The 23865-nt window shown below is 42.5% G+C and overlaps 1 protein-coding gene across 1 annotated transcript in view; it reads right to left on the bottom strand.

Moving 5' to 3' along the window:
• Positions 1–23865, bottom strand: part of POM121 (POM121 transmembrane nucleoporin) — a 1129064-nt gene that overhangs the window by 200611 nt on the left and 904588 nt on the right. The window contains exon 11 of the mRNA XM_044054111.1: positions 6027–7595. Coding sequence (XP_043910046.1) covers positions 6027–7595 — 1569 coding nt within the window. The remainder of the gene's footprint in view (positions 1–6026; positions 7596–23865) is intronic.

The following is a 23865-nucleotide window of genomic DNA, read 5'->3' as shown; positions in this document are numbered from 1 at the left end:
TGTACCAATCTAAAAATCTGTGAGTATTTCTGCCATAGGTAGTAGTACATCTGAAACGACAACATTGGGACATCCTTTTGACAGATGATAGATTATGTGAGTTATTAGGTCAAAGAAGTTAATTTTCTTTTCGGAAAGGAAAAACTTTAGTTATTTTAGTCATTACAAACATTTTTTGCCTTCAACAAATTTTGTGCAAACTACTATAGATGGCACACAAGTGGTTGGTTGTTACCCTCGTGGCCATTGTTCTTTCTGAAAATGTATTTGTCCAACAAGAGAGTTTTCAAGTAGAAATACATCTAAGTTTTTTTTTCTATTAGAATGTTTGGTAAATGTAACAGTGATTGGGCTGTTTGGCAGTCTGCTCTTGCGCAGCTTTTTAAGTTGGTCAGACTTCCAGACCATTAAAGTTACGCATTTTAAAACATTTTAGTAGTATTAGAAATAAGTATTCAGCTAATGCTTTATATAAACATATCATGCATAAGACAGCTACCTTTAAATTTGTTATTGACAGAGTGTTTGGGCACAGATCAATGAAATGTGGTTGGCATAATGCATTAAACAGAAAAGAAAAATCTTGGATTGTGAAATTGGGGGGACTTTTCACCTGGTCTTAATGAACACTTGTAATTGTGTAATGAGGTTTAATTTTTCTATTATGTTTGGATATATAAGGTGGGATATGTACTGATGGTGTTTTACATTGAAAAAGGCCAGTGGGCCAAAACCGGTCTGTTTTTGTAAATTAAAAGATGATTGCTCCAGTTGAGTGCTGGCTATTTGTCTTTTTACGTTTTCCTTTTTGGGCCCGAGCACCTGCTGTCCTTGCAAAGGTCTTGGTTTGGAGACATGCAGAAATAGCAGATAAATGGGCTTTATCTGAAGAATAAGCCAGTCCAGCCTTGAGCAGTTCACACTAGAAAGGACTAGAGGGATTATCCACTGAAAATGGATCTAGTCTCTTAAGCCACCAGATGGAGAATCTCTTCCATCTTGACAAGTAGGATCTCCTTGTATTAGGTTTCCTGGCCTCCTGCAGGACTAGAAGCACATCCTCAGAAAAAAAAGGTGTCTGAAAGGAATCAGAAGCCCTTCACTCACAAGGTCATGTACAGTGTTGCCAAATATGGGTGAATGAAAGATACCTTACCTTGTATGAGTAGACCCATCCCATGAGGTAGCTTGTGATGATTGTCTTTGGCTAATTGCAGAAGACAGAATCAATGCTGTCGCTTCCAAAAGGGAGTCACCAACAAGATTTTTTTGGTCTGTCCTTCTGTATTTTCAGGACGACTTTCTGAATTAGGGGGAAGAGGGAATGCATAGAGAAACATCCCCTTCTAGGAGAATGATAGGGTGTCCACCTTCCAAACCAGAAGCTGTGGGACTTTGGCACCAAACTTTGGAAGTTGTCTGTTCATAGGGGAGGCAAAGAGAGCAGTCTCAGGAGTACCACACTGGTGGAGAATGTCCTAAAACACATCCCTGTGGATTATCCACTCATGAGCTTGTGTCATGGATCTGCTCAAAGTGTCTGCCTGAATATTACAGAGCTGATAAAATGTGAACCGCAGCTAAATTTAACTTTGTTTGAAGAGCAATCTCCTAGGCTTGGAGCGCTAATCTGCAAAGTAGGTAGGACTGTTTCCCCCTGCTTTTTCACATATACCAGAGAACCGTGGTGTTATCTGTGAACAGCTTCAAAGGACCTGGAAGGAGAGATTACCTGGAGGTTTGAAGGGCCAGGATCAGAGCACTCATCTCTGACGTTGATGTGTTGCGTCCTTATGGAGGGGAAACCAGAGGCCTTGGACTTTTAGGTTTCCCAGGGTTGCTCCCCACCCCACATCTGAAAACATTTCCTGAATGGGGATAGTGTCTGCAGGAGAAGCCCTGGTTCTGAGAAATTTGGTGAATCCACTGATTCATTTCCTTCTTCAGGCATGGCACAAGTGGGAGGACAAATTCTAGAGAATGAGCATGCTGGGACCAGAGTGCTTTCAAGTACCACTAGAATTTTCACATGTGGAGTCTGGCTAAGAGTAGTGTTGGTATAATCAAAGCCATGAAGCCTAGCATCCTGAGGAATTCCTTGGCAGTCAGAGAAGGTACAGGAAGCAACTGAAGGACTCTTGTGGGAGGGAAGCATGCATTTTCTGTTTTCAGTCAGCAGCTCAGGAAATCCAGCTCCTATGTAGGGACAGCATGGGATTTTTTTTTTTTTTGCAATTGATAGTGAAACCCAAACCTGTCAGCAGTTGGAGTGTGAAGTGTAGATGCTTAAAATAAGGGATTTGAAAGAAAGTTACTACTGGAACTAGACACACTGAACACCCTTGGAGCTTTACAAAGACCAGAAGTCAGAGCAGTACACTGAGAATGCAAGGAGACAAAGAAAAACCTAAGGATTATCCTGCAAGAGGAATAAATGGGCATGTGCAAGAAGGCATCCTTCAGATGTTGGGGCACTAAAAGCTTGAGAGGAGAATGAAAGGTAGAAGAGTGCAGAGCATTTTGAAAGATGGTACTTTCAAGTGTTTAGAAGAGACATGTCTAGGATGGGCTTCTACTGCCTTTTGTGTGGCACTAAAATCCTGGAGTAAAATCCTTTTCCCATGAAGTCCTTGGGACTTGCTTGATGGCGACCCGATTTAAGAGGTCTTGAATAATGTGGGCAAGAAGGGACAATCGGTTGGGGAGGAGACTTTGGCATGCCTTTTAGTGGGGAAATATTTTCCAAGTACATGGCATATACCATCCTTGACGATGGACAGGACCTACTTGTATGTGGTGATAGCTTCCTACCTGGTCAGGGAAAATGAGTATTTGGGAAAGAGGAGTAATGGGCTGAATGCAGAGGAAGGGGTGCTGGCAAAGGTAGTCAGATTTCTGCTTCCAAAAGGAGGGCTACCCACTAGAGGCTCCTTATGTTTTTTGTCAGAGAACCTTTTCTAGGAATTTTCTAGGTTTCTGAAATGTACTGGGACCCCTTCTAAGAAATAAGATTTAAATGGGTAGTTCCTATGGTACCCAGGAATTAAGGAGAGTAGAATCTGTCTGCCGTCTTTCATAGTCTTATCTTGATCTTTGGGAGTTTTGAACAGACTGGCAGCCTAGGGACCAAACAATAATTATTTTTCCAAGGCAGAGTCAAAAAGTTTTGATTTAAATTCCTCAGGGATAGACTGACTGCAAAGCCATGCAAACAGATCCAATATATGTCCTAAAAGGAACATCTACACATCAAAACTGCACTTAAATACTATGTCTAGTTATTTCAGTGGCCTGTGATAACTGTTTAAGGAGTGCAGGACCAACATCACGTACTTTGTCATTTGAGTCAGAGTTAAAAGTCCTAAAAGTAAGGGTAGCAGAAGGGTAAACCACCCTTCCCCATATATCCATTGCTCTACAATCTTTGTCAGTAGATGGGACAACAGCACTGAGCAGAAGCTTATAGAGCTTCTTGGAAGAGACATACATACTGCAGAGGGATCTGGCACAAGATTCTTGTATAACTATTTTAGGTCATTAGGCACCTTGTAAAACATGTCTGGCCTTTTAGGAGCTGATGGTTGGGAATGGGGTGCAGAAGAGGTGGACTGAAAGGCACTCAAGAAAACCTCAAGGATAGGAGGGGACTGGAGAAGGAGTAGGGGGGTACCCATTTCCAAGAAGCCGTAATACCTTTTCAGAACATTAGAGATCAGAGTGGAATGCCATTCAAAATGTTTCATGTTCTAAATAGTCTCTCAAAAGGAAGCTTCCTCAGTAGGGGAATCCCAGTAACAGAGTCTTCATCTGAAGAAATTTGTCTAGGAGAAAGCAGCTGAGAGGAATAATTTAGAGAATGGTCATAATCATAGTCTTCTTCTTCAGAAGAGGAAACCAAGAGTTTTATGAGGAGTAGCCGGTGCTTAAGCAGACCCAAAGATGGGAGGTCTAAAAGACATAATAGCTTTGCAAACTCCCTGTGAGAAATTTGTCCACTCCTTTCCCCTAGCTGCTGAGGGAGAAGCCACATGTCTAGTTTTTTTTTTTTCTTCTCCTCTCACTTTAGGCATGTCTGCCTGAATGAGATGCAGAAGTTTGGAACCCTGTCTAACTTCTATTAGACAGCCTGGGATCTCTTCCCTAACTACAACTGGAGGGATGTCATGAGGTCCTTTGGAAATGAGCCATGGTTCACTAAGTATCTGCAAAGACTTAGAAGCCACACCAGCCTCCAATGGGGATCTCGGTAGCAGTCAACTGAGAGGTAACCTAGTGTACCATAGGTTCGGAAACCTTAGTGATTCCGCAGGAGTCTTGTATGGTAGACTGCGAATCTGCTCTGGGCCTCTAGCTTTTTCTTCTGGTGAAGAGGGATGCCAGAGGATGCAGATCCAGCCATCTTGGACTGGGTCAAATATTTAAGATGTAGAGTCTCTACAAAGATGCTGAGATGAAAGCCTGAACATAAGGGTTTTGGGAACAAATGACTGACAGATTCAAGATTTTTGATTGAGTTCTGGGCCTACGCCAGACAGACACTTAGGTATGCAAGCCCTTTTACACAATCTGCCTGCCACACACATGTAGTCATTCTAGCTAACATCTAGCAACTTTCAGCCACATGAAGTAAAAACGTTCCCCAACAGGACACTTATTTGTATAAACAAATGAAAGATTCCAATGACCAAACAGTGGTCAGTCCGACGGATGCGTGACCTGTGTTCATGCTGGAATTGTGACAGCCTGAGGATCCACACTCGTACGTCAGTCTATATACTCCAATGTATAAGCCAAGGTCTTGTGGACATACAACCTCAGGAAGGTAAAGCTTTGGTACCCTATTCAGATGTCAGTGGCGACAACCTTTATGTCAGGAATACTGAAACAGTAATTTCAGATACCTCATACAGGTGCACTCTCTACATTTGCTGATTTTTTTTTTAGAATGAATGTATGAGGGGCTTCACTTCTGCTGTCCTTACACATTAACATTGCTACCACAAATGTACTATAATCATGTACCAGATATCTTATAGTCCAGTGCCTCAAGATTAACCATTAGCATTTTCTCTTTTTTAATCTCATGACTAAATGTATGATAAACCGTTCCTCAAGATTATCCATTAACATTTTCTCTTTTTTAATCTCATGGCTAAATATATGATAAACCGTTCAATTACTACTTTCCACATATGTTACACACTGCATTTAATACACTTTCACATTTTCATTATTTGCTCATGACTAAAAAGGGTCTTCAGACCAGTTTACCTACCTGGTAAACAAAACTACAACCAGGTGAAAAGGCAGCTGTACTTAAAGCTTTAAATATTACATATACAAATTATACTTACCTTGCAGCACCATTTTGTGCAAGATGGAGACTAGAAGCATTTTAGTCTGTTACATTTACTACGCCAAGATTGGCACCACCCAAAACATTTTAACTGGGCTCTGTCTAACAAGCTGCTTAGACTCATTTCTAAATGATGCTGAAAATCAGTTCCTGACATCTAAAGCACAGTTAGGCTTTTGCCACAGCAGTAGTCTTAAATGTATCTACTGCTGACTGTAACACAACCCTCCCCTAAAGTGTTTTCTCTAATCAAAACATTAGCAAAACACAAATTACTTTTTATACTATTTTCCTGAAGCAACGAGAAACCAGCTGCATAAAACAATGTGACCTCTCATCTTTCAAATATCCCACATACCAGGGTACTAGCCTGCTCTTTCTGTATGTCAAACTCTCAATCCAATGCCACATTCAGGAAATCATTCTGGTGGCTATGCAGCAACAAATTACATCAAAACAAATTTTAATCCCAATATCCACACCCCAAGTCAAAATATCGCCATATACTCTCTCAAAAAACTCAATGAACTATTATAAAACTAGCACATTACAAGTAAATCAAACCTACCACCATGGCTACTAAAACAAACTGCCCTGCGGACCCCTAAGGTAGTCACCTGTGAGTTGATTTTTTTTAAATAGTGCACATAAGAGCAACATTTAAGCTTACCTCCAAACGTGGACTTGTTCTCAGCTGTATTCGTGGAGCCAAACGTGAAATTACTAAGATTCTGGCTTGCTTGATTAGTAGAGCTGCTAAACTGGGATCCAGAGCCTCCACCAAAAGCTCCTGCCAGGCTTGGGGCACTTGTTTGCCCAGACCCAAAAGCAAAGCCTCCAGATGGAGCAACTGGATTACTGGACTCCATTCCAAAAGCATTTGTTCCTGTACTTTGAGTGGCTCCACCAAAGTTAAAACCTGTATTAGTAGCACTGAAAATTGAACCACTGGCAGCCTTGGTGCTTGAAGTCTGAGTGTTGGAACCAAATGTGGATGCCGCAGTAGAGGAAGTTGATGTACCAAACGAGAACACAGAGGAGGTATTCCCAAATGTTGTCTGGCTAGTGCCTACCCCAAAAGAAAGCGGAGATGTGGTACTAGGAAATGTGGCCTGTGTAGTTGTTCCAAATGCTGTTTGTGAAGTGGGCTGTGCAGAGTTCCCTGCAAAAGTGAAAGGAGCAATAGCACTTCCAAAGTTAAACTGACTTGTAGCAGTTTTACCTAAACTATGCTGGCTACTTGTGTTGCTAAGGAAACCTGGTTGGCCAGCTACTCCTGACTGAGGCAGACTTGTGCTGCCACCAAAAGGAACTCCAAATGTGAAAGTTGTCTGGCTTGAAGTAGCAGCAGAAGATGCAGCGCTTGTGCTGTTATAGCCACCAAAAATATTTGAACTTGATGCATTTGCTGGCTGACTAGATGAGCCTAACTGGCCGAAGACAGACGTTGATTGGGAAGCTATGGCTTGGGCTGCAGGTTTGCCAAACTGAAAACCTGCATTTGTGGCCAACCCAGATGCTGTGCTTGTGGCAGCACTTGTTGTTGCAACACTAAGCTGGAAGACTGACTGCTTACAAGAACCACTTTCACTTGAACCAGAACTTGAGGTATTAAGTCCAACACTGGCTTTGGGATTTGTAGCTGCATTAAGACCATTTGTTTCTGCATGACCAAGTCCAGAAAAAACACAGCCAGTAGTAGTAGTGACCGATGGGTTAAATGTATTTGCTGCTGCCAACTGTGAAGACTGTCCGAAAGTAAAAGCTGTACTAGACCCTGCTGAAGACAAAGAGCTTGAAAGAACAGGGTTAAATGCAGTACTTGTGGTAGATGGGGAAGCAATTGCTGGTGTCGTTACTAATGTAGTGCTATTCTGACCAGCTGAGGCAGTACCAAAAATAGGTTTAAACACTGGTAAAGTTGTGGTACTGGATGAGAAACCCAAAGAGGAAGATATATTTGCAGCTGAGCTCACAGTCTGCCCCTTAGAATCACAGGATGGCGTAAAAGTGCTTCTGATGGGTACCTGCATTTGATTTGCAGGGAAAGAATTGCATAATGTGCTGTTTGTCTGAACTGGTGGTGAAGATGTTAAGGAAAAGGTAGAGTTCAATAATGAATTTGACTGCACAGGCACAGAGGTTTCCGTTTGGGTCACTGATGCTGCTCCTGTAAAGCTGACAGATGCATTCGCTGGGACGTCCGTAGTAGTAGAAGGTGCTGCACCAACAGACGAATCTAAAATAAAATGTGAAAAACAAATGTAAATTTTAAAACCTAAAATAAGTACACATCTCAAAACTTAGAACTCCTGTTACTAAGTATTTTTTTGAGACATCTAACAGATCCTTGCAGGAGAAAACAAATGGGAATTTGCAAGTGAAGTCAGTTTTAACCGGGCATTTCCAGGCCCCCATGGTGGGGACTAAATGTTGACGTCATGCCAGTGCCTCAATAACAGTCTTACAAAAGACGACACCATCATTAATTCTTAGTTTGAAAATTGTCGCAATAAGTACATTTGTATTAAACTATTAAGACAGGATGATCTAGCATTTGACAAGGGAGACAAACATCAAAAAACATGTGAAACAGCTCTGCAAAAATGTGTGACCCTGTATTATTTACCGCAAATATTACTCATACAGGAAATGATCAAATTAAGTTTATCAAAGTAGTTTATTTGACCAAGCACTTTAGAATAAGCTAAATGCACAAAAAAAACATACATGTGGAGAAAATTACAAAGACATGGACAAAAAATACAGCAAACTGAATATTTTAAAAATGAAAGTAGGAATACTCTCCAAATGAAAATGAACCCAAAAACAGAATGTTTAAATAAATATCTGAATCCAAAACGAAACGCCTAACAATTCTTATTCAGGTCTACTCAAAGGATATCTCATAAGTCACGCTGTAGCACTATCAAAAGTAAAAACAGCATAAACTGCAAATTTAAAACACAAGCATGTAGCAAATTTAGTGCTACTTAACATTAAACCTGCCCCCTTCTGCACTCTGCTCAATAAGAACTATGTATCAGCATGCCATGTGATGCCAGAGAAAAACTACCAAGAAGCTGGTAGCGAAAATGAGGTTTAATGCCAGAGAAAATAAAGGTGATCATCAACATTTACTATAACTACCTTCAGACGCTAGTTTTACAATGCATCAGCTAAATCAAGTCAATTAATCCCAGTTTAAACTACTTTCAGTTTGAAGCATGGTTTGTCAGAAAATCACCAAGATACCTTACCAGATACAGTTCATGAGAAAACTGCAAGGCGCATTAAGCAAGTCTAAATTAGATATCAAACCAAATGCAGGATTTGGCAGCTGTGCAAAATTGGGGCTTGTAAACAGTGTAACAGAGAATGCTATAGAAAGTGACAACTGATGGCCAGGCAGACGAACAAATGCTAACAGGAAACAGGAAAGGATTCAAGTACAGCAAAAAAGGGCTAAAGTCACCACCTCCAAAGCAAGCAGTATGCTTTAGATATTCAAATTATGTTGTTCCACATTTTTTTCAGGGCACACCACCAAATCTGACAAAGGCATACTCGGGTCATATTTAGAGGTCTGCGACATGGACTGCCAGAGTAATTTGCCTGTAAAGATTAAACACAGGGCAGAAAGAACATAATTATTTATTTTATTTATTTTACATTTGTTAACCGGGGTAGTCTAACTGGATACATGTCCATTTTCAGTAGAGGCCCGAGGAGTTAAGCTCCAAGTTAGGACAAAAAAAAAAAAAAAAAAAAAAATTTAATACAATAAAGTATAAGGATACATGAGCAAATATGAAGTGTTAACAGTATACATAAACAGGTTATCACAGTAAAATGTACAGTGCATGATACAAGAATAATAAAGGGATGTAAATACAATCAGAGTAGTCAAGAGACATATGCAACATAGTTTAAAAAGGAAAATAGAATTGCTTAATGAGTAGATGGGTTAGACAGTAGAGTATTATAGAGACACACTGACTAGTCAGGTTTAGTGCATTGACATAACCAGTGTGTTTTCAGGTATACTTTCAATTTGTTTTTGAAAGAGAATAATGAGGAAAGTATGGAGAGTTCGTTTGGAAGGAGGTTCCAGGCTTTCCCAACTATATTAGAGAAAAGGGAGTCGCCAGCTTTGTTGTATGTTTTAGTGGTATGTACTAGAAATTTCTGAGAAGACCTTAAGGATGCTAGGTTTTTATAGGGGGTGATTAGTGTCGAGAGAATAGGTGTTTTAGAAGGTTTGTAAAGAGTGTTTTGGGCTATAGTTAGCTGATGGAATTTAATTAGATTTTGAAGTTCAAGCCCACCTAGCTGTTTTAAATTAAGGCAGTGATGGGTTTTAAAAGGATTACCAGTTGCAAATCAAGCTATATTATTGTAGGACATTTCCAATTTGTTGAGATTATTTTTTGAAAGGTTAGTAAAAATGGGTGACGCATAGAGTAGAGAAGAGATTAGATGAGTGTGTGCTATTGTGGTTCGAGCTGAAGGTAGGAGAAAGGATTTTATCCTGTAGAGAGAGCCTAGCTTTTTATTGACTGTTTTTATAGTACTGTTAATATGGATGTCAAAGTTCAGATTATTGTCAATGGTGACTCCTAATAGTTTTGTGGATGGGTCTGGAGATATAATGGTATTACTGAGAGTTTATTGAGAAATCCAGTGGAGGGGATTTCTTGGTAGGAGAGAAGAGGAGGAGTTTAGTCTTTTTGGGGTTTAGGAGAAGGCATCTATGTGTGAACCATTGCTCAACTGTATTGAATACTTGGGTCAGATAGAGTAGTTCAGAAGAGGAGGGGGCTGAGCAAATGAGTGTAGAGTCATCTGCATATTGTATGCATGTAGCTTGGGGGATGGCAAGGTGAAGATCGTTGATGAATATGGAAAAAAAGTAGAGGTCCAAGGATAGAACCCTGGGGGACTCCGAGGTTGACAGGGAGATGAGTAGATAGAGACTTGTGCCATAGTATGGCCTGTTGTCTTTTATCCAGATAGGACTGGAACCACTTAATACAGGATGTATCTAGTGACAGGGATTTTAGTATTGTGATGAGAATTTGGTGATTTACCATGTCAAATGCTTTAGAGAGGTCAATGAAAATGGCAGAAGAGAGTTTGTTAAGGTTGCGGTTATTGTTAATACAGTCTGTGAAGGAAAGAAGGGCAGTTGTAGTGCTATGTGAGGGTCTAAAACCATGTTGACAATTGGCTAGTAGGTTATGCATTAGATGATCAAGTAATTGTTTGTGGATGCATTTTTCCATGATCTTTGCCAGAGGTGAGAGAAGGGCAATGGGGCGGTAGTTGGAGAGGTCTGTGGATTGTCCTCCTTTGTGAAGAGGGATTATATGGGATATTTTCCATAAACTGGGAATAAAACTTTCAGAAATAGTCCTATTGATTAGGATAGAAATTGGATAGGCAATAGCTTTGGCTGATTGTTGTAAGAATTCAGCAGGTAGTTGGTCTGCTGAGGGGGAGCAGGGTTTTAGTTTTTGTAGAAGGGTTAGAATATATGATGTTGGGACAGGTTGTAAATGAAAAGTAGGGGGTAAGGTTGGTTGTTTGGAAGGTAGAGTGAAGTTGTTAGGAGATAGTTATAATAAAATAATCCAGTCAACACAAGAAGAGATGTTTTGGCTAGGTAATCAAGTACTGTTACTCTGGTCTTACAGCTCAGTAAGAGGCAAGTGATCATAAATACATGATGAGCAATGCTACAGAAGTAAAGCAGTTGGTAGGAAATCATTAATGTACACAACACTTCATCCTTTAACACAGTTACTGCTACATCAAGCAACTCAAAAGCGAGCCAGACCACACACTCATCTTAACAAGCAGTAGTATTACAGCCACTTATACTGACAATAGGTATTCTTATCTCAGCTCCCTCTTAACCCAGTATTTAAATTCTTAGCAATATCTGGGATACCATTGATCCTTTATTGCTCTCAAACTTTTTAACATCCTGAACCAGACTGTTAGCAAAAGCCAGGCTACGTCACATCCCACACCCACTCAAGTCTCTAAACAGGCACCATTATGACAGTCATTGTCCATGTTGGTGTGAATGACTTGAGACGCACCTCACTGGACTATAAGAGAAACATGACTGACCTCTCTGATTATGTGTCTCAAGCAGATATGTTCCTAGCCTTAAGCAGCAGTTATCCTTCTTCTAGGATGATCCCTCAATACAAACAAAAATGACTGACCAACAATTGGCTTAGTCTCCAGTGTCATTCAAAGGGGATCCACTATCTGACAACCCAGGATGGCATGATCAACAGACCTCGATACTTTGCCAGGGATGGTCTTCATCTGTCACCCCTGGGATTTTGGCTACTGGCCAAGCCTATTGTCACCCATAGTGCCTTTTTAGGCAATGTCAGAAGAAAAAACTTCCCGAAGTAAAAAATACTTTAAAAACAGCCTCAAGGTTATGCTGCTAAATGCTAGGTGTCTAAACAGAAACTGCACTCACTGAAAGCAGTCCTCACCTTGGAAAACGCTGACATTTGTGCAATCACTGAGACCTGGTTATTCATTAAAGATAAATGCACCTCTAGATTGGTTAAACTGCATGATTCCCTTGAATTACTTCAGGCGAACTGAGTGTAGGTTAAACCCCTCTTCAGGTCACTGCCAGCTAGAGGACCCCCTCCATGAATCAGGACATCCAATCAGCCTACTTGGATCTACTTGAGTCAGTTAAGATACAACCAAACATCCTGGTTTGGGTGAGTAATTGCCCATCCACTGACTGGGTAAATTATACATAGGTAGGTACTAGGGTTATCGGGCCCTAGAGCCTACATAAGCCTAGCCAAAAAGGTACCCTGGATTTTGCCAACCAAGAAAATTATTTTCCTGTGCCCGTCGAGTAGAGCCACAGAAGTGATCCCGGGGTGAATTGCCCATCCCCCATCCAATCATCAAAATTTTTCTTGAAGAGTGCTAATGAGGAGCTTTGTTTGATATAGACAGGTAGTTTGTTCCAGAGTATGGAAAGTCTCTGGGACAGGAATCTATCCCTCCAGCATGTTCTGTTTATTGTGGTGACAAGGTTTAGGTCCCTAGAGCATGTAGCTCGGAGGGATTGGGATTTCTTTAAGTGGAGCATGTCCAACAGCTCTGGGTTTGACATAGCCTTGTATGTTAGGCAGAGATCACCTCTGAGTAGGTGATATGTGACTTGAGTAAAGCTGGAGTTTTTTGAGACTGTCTGTGTAGGGCATCTGTTTGAGGCCGGTAATCCTCTGAGGTATTTCTGCGGCCTTTCCAGTTGTTGTAGATGTTTTGTGAGGCACATAACAAAAGAGGTGCTGTATTCTATAATAGGACTAATGAGTGAAGAGTAGAGGGGAACAATGACCTCTTTTTTCCTGGATGAGAAAACTTTTGTGATGAGGTGTGCCACGTAGAAGTATTTCCTGACTACTTTGGCAATGTAATTATCTACTACTGTCCCCTCCTGTGTCCCAAGGTCTCTTATCACACTTTCGGTGTTAAGTAGACTACCGTCTATGTGGTAGTTCATGGGTAGAGAGTTTTTACCAAAAGGGATGACTGCACTTTTTGGCATTGAGCTTGGGGCCATGGCTTTGACACCAGGCATCTGTCTCAGTGAGGCCCTATGGTAGTATGTCCACCTCATTAGGAGTTTCGATTATGGCTCCTAGTTTGCAGTCATCTGTGAACTTCATTAGCCAGAGACCTTCTGTATTTGGTATCTACTTCTCTGAAGTACAGGCTAACAGGAGGACCCAGGAGTGAACCCTGTGGTACTCCACTTGCCTGAAGTCGGATTTGGAGTTTGCTACTTGCACAGTGTGGGTTCCGTCAGTGAGCCAGTTGGCAACACATCTTGTGACATATGGATTTATACATGCTCTAGCTTCACTTGTCCAAAGGTTTCTAGCCTTAGTTAACTCAAATGCCCTGGACTAGCTGTTTGACACACCCACAAGGAGCTAAAACATCCTGGATCTGATGCTCACCAACAAGGGGGACTCCCAGCGTGTGTTGAGATCCAACCACAAATCAGTCTCACTAGAACTAACAGAAGACCCCCCACCCAGCAACAGACAGACTAAAAACTTTTCCAAGTTCAATTACAACCTCTTACGTGACAGCATAAATATTTTCATAGCCCCTCTCCCCAATGATAGAACCAAACACCCTAATACTGGGTGATTTTAACTACCCTGCCATTAACTGGGAAAACTACTCATGTCCCAACACCTTTGCGCAACGGTTCTTGGAATTCATAAATTCCAACGCCCTGGATCAACTAATCCATAGTCCCACCAGGGGCTCCAATACCCTAGACCTGGTCATTACCAACATGGGAAATCAATGCTCCATACACCTATGGTCACCCCCTCGTTGGTCAGGTCTGACCATAAGCTAATCACCCTTAACATCCACATCCCAACCCCACCCCCCCCAGTAAAGAAACCACCATAAAAAACTTCTCCAAAGCCAACTTCATGCTACTGAAGTCAGAAGTGACAAACTTCATGACACCCATGCAGACAGGAACTGAAAGTTCCAACTGCTGAATCCTACACTAAGGCACTGTACGAGCACATCCACTCATGCATGAATCGTGCCATCCCAAATAGAACCAAAATGCTCTCATCCAAAAAAAGGAAGCCAATCTGGTGGTCCCCTGCCATAAACAAACTTTACAACAAAAGGAAGAAACTTTTGCAGAAAAGAGGAAAATCCCAGGATGCAAAAAACTCCCTTACTAGCCACAGTAAGAAACTGAGATGCCTCATAAAATCCTTGAAAGCTAGTTACGAAAATAAAATTGCCAAAGATTCCAAAGACAACCACAAAGCATTCTATAACTATGTCAAGAATCTAAATGGCAATGCTCAGATCTGCTCTGAGCTAAAACAGAATGGCATTAAATATACTGATCCAAAGGATATTGCCAATATCCTGGCAGATCGATTCAGTGCCAACTTCACCCCCCTCTCACCCCCTAAATGGCCCATCTTAATACCGGAAGATTGCCAAATCCCAGTAATAATGGCCACACAGGTACAAAACGCACTCTCTAAAGCCAAGAATACAGCATCCATGGGACCAGATGACATCCCGGGCTGTGTACTACATGAACTACAATATGAACTGGCACCTCACCTAAGTGTCATGTTTAATCATAGCCTCACCTCAGGTTTCGTGCCCACTGAGTGGCGCAGAGCTACAGTTATCCCAATCCACAAGGGGGGATCAACTTGGATCCTGGAAACTACCGTCCCATCAGTCTGACAAGCCTTATCTGCAAGGCCATGGAGCGTATTATCATGGAACTTCTAAACAAAGACATTGGCAACCTTCAAACACTGGAACCCACCCAGTTTGGGTTTGTGAAAGGCCGATCTTGTCTCCTGAACCTGATTGACTTCTTTGAATCAGTCTCCAGAGCCATGGACAAGGGTAAGGTGGTCCACGCAGCCTATCTAGACCTTGCCAAGGCCTTTGACACCATCCCCCACTCTGGAATCATAGATAAACTTACTAAGTTGGGCATTAATCCCTATGTCACCCAATGGGTTGCTAAATGGCTTACTGATAGAACCCACACTGTAAAAGTAGCCGACTCCAAATCCAGCTCCAGACAAGTGACAAGTGGAGTACCTCAGGGTTCAGTCCTGGGGCCGCTCTTGCTTGGCATCTACTTCTCTGAAGTACAGGTCAACACTAAGGGACTCTGGCTAACAAAGTTTGCAGATGACTGCAAACTGGGAGCCATTATTGAATCCCCAAATGATGTGGATACTCTACAAAAGGGCCTTACAAAAACAGATGATTGGTGCCAGAGCCATGGGCTCAAGCTCAATGCCAAGAAAAGTATTGTGATCCCCTTTGGGAAAAAATATGTATCCATGAATTACCATATAGGTGGAAGTACACTAAACACAGAAAGTGTGATAAGAGACTTAGGGACACAGGTAGACAGTGGTCTCACCTTCGATAACCACATCGCCACAACAGTAAGGAAATCCTTCTATGTGGCACACCTCATCACAAAGGGCTTTTCATCCAGAAAAAAGGAGGTCATTGTCCCACTGTACTCATCCCTCATTAAACCCATTATAGAATACAACACCCCAATTTGGTATGTACCTCTCAAGACATCTGCAACAACTGGAAAGGCCTCAGAAATACCTCACTAAAAGAATGACAGGCCTAAAGCAGATGCCCTACGCTGACCGCCTTAAAAAACTCCAGCTATACTCTGTCGCATACCGTCTACTCAGAGGCGATCTCTGCTTAACATACAAGGCCATGTCAAACCCAGAGCTGTTGGACATGCTACACTTAAAGAAATCCCAATCCCTCAGAGCTACACGCTCCAGGGATCTAAACCCTGTCATCACAATAAACAAAACATGCTGGAGGGATAGGTTCCTGACCCACAGACTCCCCAGACTCTGGAATAGATTGCACATACATGTCAAGCAAAGTGCCTCTTTGGACCTCTTCAAGAGGAACCTTGACGATTGGATGGGAGAAAGGAAATTCACCCCAAGGATCACGTCAGTCGCCCTGCTAGACAGGGGTCCAGGAAAGTAAATAATGTGGGAAGAAATAGCCAGGGAATTGTTATGGCTAGGCTTTTATAGGCCCTAGGGCTGATAGCCTAGTACCAACCTATGAACCTATGAACACCTATGATGAGTTATACACCAATGCTTTATATGAGCACTTGTACAATTGTATTGATTTTGTCGTAGTTGATAGAACCAAAGCAAGATCAAGGAAAAACAAACTTGCCTGGTGGACAACAGCCATCAATAGGCTATACAACAGAAGAAAGAAATTGATGTCTAAGAGTAGGAAGGAATGGTCTCAAAACTGGAAACACTCCCTCCTAAACTTAAACAAGAAAATAAGACTCCTAGTGAAGTCCTCAATCTAACTAGAATCCAAATTAGCTTCCTTAACCAAGGATAATCACAAAACATTCTTTAGTTACACCGGTAACCCCAAATTTAAGACCCAGATTTGTGCTGAACTCGTAGTTAATGGTACTACATTATACAAAACCTGTGAATATAGCAAACCTTCTGGCTGACAGGTTTAGTGACAACTTCACTACCGTGACCCTGCCACATATACCCCAAAGCATCCCTAACACCTGTCCCCCACCTAGTATCTCTGACAAGCAGGTCTTAAACGCCTTCTTCAAGGCCAAAAAACACTGCCTCTATGGGACCAGACAAAATCCAGGGCTGTGTTCTACATGGGTTAAAACAGGATTAGCATCACCATTGAGCAAGCTTTGCAATTACAGCCTAAGCACTGGCTTTGTCCCAGCAGAATGGAAAACTGCTACCACCATCCCTTTGCACAAGGGGGTGCAACTATGGAATCCAGGAACTATAGACCTATTAGCCTGACCAGCCTTACCTGTAAGGGCATGGATTGAATCATCATGGACCTTACCAATAAAGATACAGGAAATCTCTAAATGCTCAACCGCACCCAGTTTGGCTTTGTCAAAGTGAGATCATGCCTGTTAAACTTTGGGGACTTTATGACAGTCACCGAAGCACTAGATGAAGACAAGTTTGTGCATGCGGCCTACCTAGACTTAGCCAAGGCTTTAACACAATCCCCCACTCTCGGATCATTGATAAAACTCACCCAGCTGAGTATCAACTCATCCTACTGTCAGCTGGGTTGCAAACTGGCTCACAGACAGAACTCGCACAGTCAAACTAGGAGACTCTACCTCCCCCAGCAAGATCTGTAACCTGTGGTGTTCCACGGGAATCTGTTTTGGGACCCCTGCTGTTCAGAATCTACTCATCTGAAATACAGAGTAAAACCAAAGGACTGTGGCTGACAGTTTGCTGATAACTGCAAACTGGGAATGATCACTGAAAAATACAGTTGTGTACACTTACCATAAATGTAGATGTTAGAGTGTATTCACTGTTGCAGTCATCACATTTGGGTTATCTGCCTGCAGGTAGCCCTCAGCCATATCTGCCTGCAGGTAGCCCTCAGCCAGCCTGAATACCAGAGTTTTGGGATTTCTGTGTCGGATGCTGTCGCTTCTTCCATGACGTCAGGTACACAGGGGTATAAAGCATGCAGCCGATGCCATTACATCAGTAATTCTTGCCCCAGACGTCAGGTGCCCCCAAAATAGGAAGCAATTACATGGTAATACCCCCAGCAAAAAAAATACCAGTGGTATAAGATATGCCATACAAAAAGGATAGGAAAGAAATCAAGAGAAGTCAGGGGGGCTGGAGGGAGGGTAACCAGGACTGCAACAGTGAATACACTCGAACATCTACATTTATGGTAAGTGTACACAACTGTACTATGTTCTTCATGTTTCACTGTTGCAGTCATCACATTTGGGTAGATTCCCAAAGCTAAGGATGGGAGGAGGTAATTAGATAGCATTAGTACCAACTATTAGGCCCTGCAAGACTGCAGTGGCAGCACCAGCTCTGGATTTAGAAAAAAAATTGGCAAATGGTAATGCTTAGTGAAGGTAAGTACAGAACTCCAGGTAGCAGCTTCTAGGATGTCCCTGGTAGGGACATCTCTGAGAAAGGCTGTAGAGGTAGATGCAGCACTGGTTGAATGTGGTCTTATCCCCTTGTGGGGTAGGTTTTCCACGGTGCTTATAGCAAAAATGAATGCAGTGGCCTATCCACTTAGAAATGGTTTGCTTTGAAATAGCCTTCCCTTCTGCCCCTATAGCAAATGCAACCAGCAGTCCTGTCCAAGTAAAATCTAAGTTGTCTGTGCAAGTGAAAAGGGCAGTATTCATTCCTCTTAGTTCTGTGGATTAGAAAAGAAGGGTGGCAAATAGACTGATTAAGGGCCGCACTGGATACCACCTTCGGTATGGAGGGATTGGTCCTGAGGGACACCCTGTCCGCATGAAAGATGGTTAAAGGCTCCACTGCCATGAGGGCCTGTAATTTAGACACCCTTCTTGCTGAAGTGATGGCTAGAAGGAAAGCTGGTTTTCAAGAAAGGAATCTCAACTCTGCATTTGCAGCTGGCTCAAAAGGAGGTAGAGTGAGCTTTTCCAATACAAAGTTAAAGTCCCAGGCTGGAATAGGGACTCTCCTGGTTGGTCTTAAGGTTTTGGCCCCTCTGAGTAACTGCTTTAGCAGTGGATGAGAGAATAGTGGTGGCTTTGTATTGTAATGAGCTGAAATGGCTGAGGCATGAATTTTGGAGGAAAAGGAAAGGCCCTTGTGTAGCATCTCAGGTAAGTATTGAAGAATCTGAGGTAAATTGGGCACTGCTGTGCCTATCCCCCGAGTTTGGCTCCGGGAACAGAATCTTTTCCATTTTTCAGCATAGGATTTTCTAGTACTAGACCTCCTTGCCTCCAGAATGACATCCATCACTTGCTTACTGAGGGATGGTAACGAAGAGATCAGGTAATTAGCCAGGCTGCCAGGTTCAGGGATTGAAGCTGTGGGTGCAGAATCTGGCCCCTCCAGCTGGGATGGCAGGGGGGTCTGAGGCAGGTGCCATGGTGCCAGCAGTGACACTATGCAAGAGGGGGTACCAGTGTTGGCGTGGCCAGTCTGGTGCAATCAGTATTGTTCTTGGTTTGTCCTGCTTGATCTTTAGTAGTACTTTGGAGAGGAGAGGCAGAGGGGGGAAGGCATAAACTGATAGGTTTTTCCAGGTGAAGGACAGGGCATACACTTTTCAAGCTTGTTTGTGGGAGTCCTTGTGCAGAATTTGGCCAATTGGTAGTTCCGGGGGGAAACAAACGGGTCTATCTCTGGGCTCCCCCCATTTGTTTCTCAACATGTTGAATATCTTTGGTTCCAGTTTCCACTTGTGTGGGTCCATGAAATTTCTCCTTAGGCCGTCTGCCAGTGTATTTAGCTTTCCTGGCAGGAACGGAGCCTGTAGGTGCAGGAGTGGAGGGAATGGAGTCCTCTGCATCAGAATCCTCATAGGTAGATAAAGGCAAATACTTGTCAGAGAAGAAAGAAATTTCAGAATCCCGATCAGAAGAATCGGAAGGAAACTCAGTCCTAGGTCTCTTAGAAGGGGAAGGGTGGCTTCCCCTGATTAGAGTAATAAGGTATTCAGCCATTCTTATTTGTTTTTTAGGCATAGGGGCCTGACCATGCAGTCTGGGTGTCTGTTTTCTAGGCATGGATCGAGTTTTAGGCCTAGAAGAAGATGGCGTTGGTTTAATATGCAAGTCAGTAGGGCCTGAATACACCCTCAGAAGCCGGTGCCTGCACAATGGCTCCGGACCCATCCAAGGTAAAAACATCCGAAGGTTCCACAGTCAAAGCATCTAGTGGCATACCAGACTCCGAATGGGTCTCAGTAGAGGCCTGCGAATTAGAAGTAGCAGGTATCAGGAGCTTAGAGAGCGCTTCACTTAGTACTGGCAAACTGGCGACTAGCTTAGGAGAAGCATCGTTGGCAGCTATGTACCTATGTGGTCTGCCTTTATCTCTGCTTTTTTTTTGGAATATTGGTAGTTGGGTGGCTTACCGAAGCCATTTCTGGATAATTAAACAGACTACCAAAATATTTGGATGCGTAAATGAACAGACGACTAACAGTACGAAGTTTTAATAAGGCATAAAACTGATGGCGAGGTACGTCGTGGTCTGGGCCTAAGCAAGGAATGCAGTACAACTGAAAATCTTTGAGATATTTGCTTCCCACAAGAAATACAAATGTTAACTTTTACTGACATCGGTTTAGAGCAAGAAAAAGGATCCCCAATGGGGTACTTAATTAGTTGAAACTCAAACAGCATGCTTTATACCCCTGACTACTTGATGTCATGGAAGATGAGACAGCAACCGACGCAGGACACAAGACTTAGATAATTAGGCCAACTGAGGGCTACCAGCAAGCAGATAACTCAAAAGTGATGACTACAAAAGTGAAACACGAAGAACATCTGATGGAAGCGCTGGTCGAGGGAAGTAGAACTTTGGCCCAACAGGGAAGGCAAAGACGGGGAGTCCACAATGGACAAGGCTTTATCCATGATTTGAAATGCCAGATGGAATGCCAGCCCCCTTGAAGAGGGATGGGAGCCCGGAACAGAACTAGACTCCTTCAGAACCGTAGTCCCACCCCACACTAAGGATGCAACCCCCCGAAATTATTGAAATTAATGAAGTTGATCCATGCCCTCGGAACCAGCCATGAAGTCTCGATCTAGGGAGGTCTCCGGTTCCGAAAAACCAGAAGAGCTTAAGGCAATCCTCAGTTCCGGAGAAGAAAGTTCTTGCTGGAACAAAGACAGTCGGAGCCAGGTAGGTCGGTGTAATGGGCTCCAATGACTCAACAGGAGCTGGAGGAGGAAGATGAGGTGATGTCATAATGGAACTGGTCTCGATGCTGACTTGGCGGGGAACCTAAGAATCTCTTAGCTGTCAGGAGTTGATCCAGCAGTCTCGTATCATCAGATTCTGAGAGACTCAGTGGCTCGAACAGAGGAAGTTGGAGACCTAGGGTGTCTCGGTTTGATGAGGTGCTTGGAAGGTCCTTGATTGGGTCTATCAAAGTGGGAATATCTGCACCTTGTTAAGGCAGGCAAATATGAATGCTCTGGTGCTGAGACAGCTGGAGCCAAATCAGAGGATTTAGCAGGTCCTCTGTGCCATTTGGTGCCAAGGAAACTTAAGACACGGAAGGCTCTTTCAATACTTTTTTTTGGCAGTTCCAAGGAGGGACTCTGATCCAAGGACATTCTCTTTTCAAGCTTATAAGAGGATGACGGCAGTGGCTTCAGTCCTGGACTCAGAAATGGCCTCTTCAAAATCCCCTTTCAGTAAATCTTTCAAGATAAGTTTGGTTCTTGGCTCAGTGAGAGTTCTGGTGGAGAAACTATGGCAAAAAGAGCAGTTCTCTTGTAAATGTAATGCTCCCAGACAGTACACACACAAAACAAGCCCATCAGAATTGGGCATTTTCCTACCACACTTCTGGCATCTTTTAAATCCAGAAGTGCCCTTCGAAGTCTTAGGAATGTCACATAGTTCACCCATTAGAATAACAGACAAGCAACCATACACACACCAAGAAAAATATATATTTTTTCTTTTTAAGGAAAGTATTAAGGAAAATACCAACTATGGTATTCATGAAACGCCTAACAGGTAATAAAGATTACCAACAATGGTACGCAGGAGAAAACTACCTATGGTAACAAAAAGAGGTAGAAAAAACACTAACGAGATAAAAGCGAGAGGAGTGGGTAGAAGATTAAGTAATGAGAAGATAGATAACCAGAAAAAAACTTACTCTAATCAAAACCAAAGCTCGAGAGCAGTTGCATGCATCTCACACACAAAGGGGCAAACGAGAGCTGAGGTAATTTAGAAAGGACCATTATGGGTAGAGCTTAGGTTGAGAGTTTGGAAGGTAAGAGCTGAAGTAAATGGTCGAGTCAGTTCCAATGCTCGTAACAGAGCCCACAATCAAGGATTGCATGAAGATTGACACCATCAGACTCTTGTTCTACGCAGGTAAAAAAATGTAGTTGCCTACGTACATCCAAAAGAAGAGGGCATTTATTTTCATTTGCTAGCAAAGCTGGGAAAGAAAACTGACAAATTAATGAAAATAAGTGTTTCAGAGACCACCTTAGGCAAAAAGAATGGATTGGCTGGCAAGGTAAACCTGTCTTTATGAAAAAATAAGGAGATTTGGATGAGACCCTACAGTTCAAAAAATCATTTCACAACTGTAATGGCCACTAGAGAGAGTTTTAAAAGATAAAAATTTCATGTCAGACTTAGCTGATGGCTCGAAAAGCTCAAATGGTTGGGAGTTAATTTTTGAAGCATGACCAATAAACCCCCAGAGAGGGGTGGGTTCCGTCACTGGGGGCCTAAGCAAGAAAGTATCTTAGAGAAACACCTTGCTGTTGCACATTTTTATTTTTATTTCTAGCGATTCATCTATCTCAATGAGTGTATTTCTTATTTTTTTATAGTTTTAATGAAGTCAATGAAGATTTTTGCCTGAAAGAAAATCAGAAATGGCTGCCAATTGCACTTCACTGGTACAGAAATCTCATTCTTGAAAAAGTAGATGATAACTCTAAGGACTGCAGTAGTCCAAACAGATCTTTGCCAATTACTTCTGTAAATTTTCCTAGTAGTAGCCTTGTGGGAAGATGTACGTATCTGTCGGACGGGGGAGGAAAGCCTGGGCAGTTTATCAGCGGAAGGTCCAGAAGATCCAACCCCGTGAGATAAGACAGGAGGGTCTGGAATGGGGTCCAGTATCCGTGGTAGATACCCAAGATGAAATCAAAGGAAGGGGAAACACACTTGAAAGGGCCAAAACGGGGCATTGAGGATATCTGTGCTCTTCAACTGAAGTGCTTTCTGTAAGAATTTGGGAACTACAGGTATTGGGGGGGGGGGGGGGATCACAGAGGAATGCAAAGCATGTACTAGAGCATCTTTCATCAACTCCTCCAGATGGGGGATCAGGGCAAAGAACCTGTTGCACTTGCCCTGGGGAGATGCAAAAAGGTCGCAGAACAGTTGACCGCATCGATGGAAAATCCTCTTTGCCACTGACACCACTCCTGAGGCATCAGAATGAACATGCCTAGTTTGTCTGCTAGCACGAAGGACTTCCTCAGTACGTGTCACCATAAGAAAGTGGCTGGAGAAGATCTCCCACTGCCACACACTCATCAAATCTTGATAAAAAGGCTAAGATGGGGTATCATGTTTGTGGATGTACCAAACCACTAACATGTCTGTCTGTATTGGAATTATCGCAAGACGAAGGGCATCCTGGAAGGCTTGAAAAGCTAGGACTGCCCATCTCTAGGACACTGACGAGGAAATTGGACTCTTCTGGGGATCATGTACCTTGGACAATCCACCTCAAGAAATGCCCCCAACCCATTTGGGAGAGTATCAGTGTTAACTGTGTCTACTGGGGGCAGCAGTACAAGAGAGGCCTTGGGTAAACTTTGGCTGACAAACCACAAACGTAGTTAGTCTCTGCATACTCAAGTGAGTTTGACTGGAAAGGACAAGGGATGGAGAAAAACTGATCAATGAACAGCTAGGGTCGTTTTAAGAATGCACATATAGAAACGGATCATAAAAAATAAGGTTTTGGCAGCTACCATTGACCTTAAGGCCTGTAGGATCAGTCTAAGCGGGAAAGAAGGGTACGTGATAATAAGCTTCACCTGGCACTTGATGGTCCTTACTCAATGTGGTGGAAGAGAGGCTGTATGACTATGTTCAAATGAGCACCTATGATCTCTAAACTCTGACACATTGGAGATGAGACTTGCAGACGTTGACTGAGATGCTTACAAACTGAAACTGTTGCAATACACACACACACGCATATATATATATATATATATATATATACACACACACACACATATATATATATATATATATATACACACACACACACACACACATATATATATATATATATATATATATATA

Source organism: Protopterus annectens, chromosome 13.part0 (assembly GCF_019279795.1).
Source record: "Protopterus annectens isolate FY-2018-M chromosome 13.part0, PAN1.0, whole genome shotgun sequence".
Taxonomy (NCBI): domain Eukaryota; kingdom Metazoa; phylum Chordata; order Ceratodontiformes; family Protopteridae; genus Protopterus; species Protopterus annectens.
The sequence above is the reverse complement of the archived record's forward strand: the minus strand, read 5'-3'. Positions and strand labels throughout refer to the sequence as shown.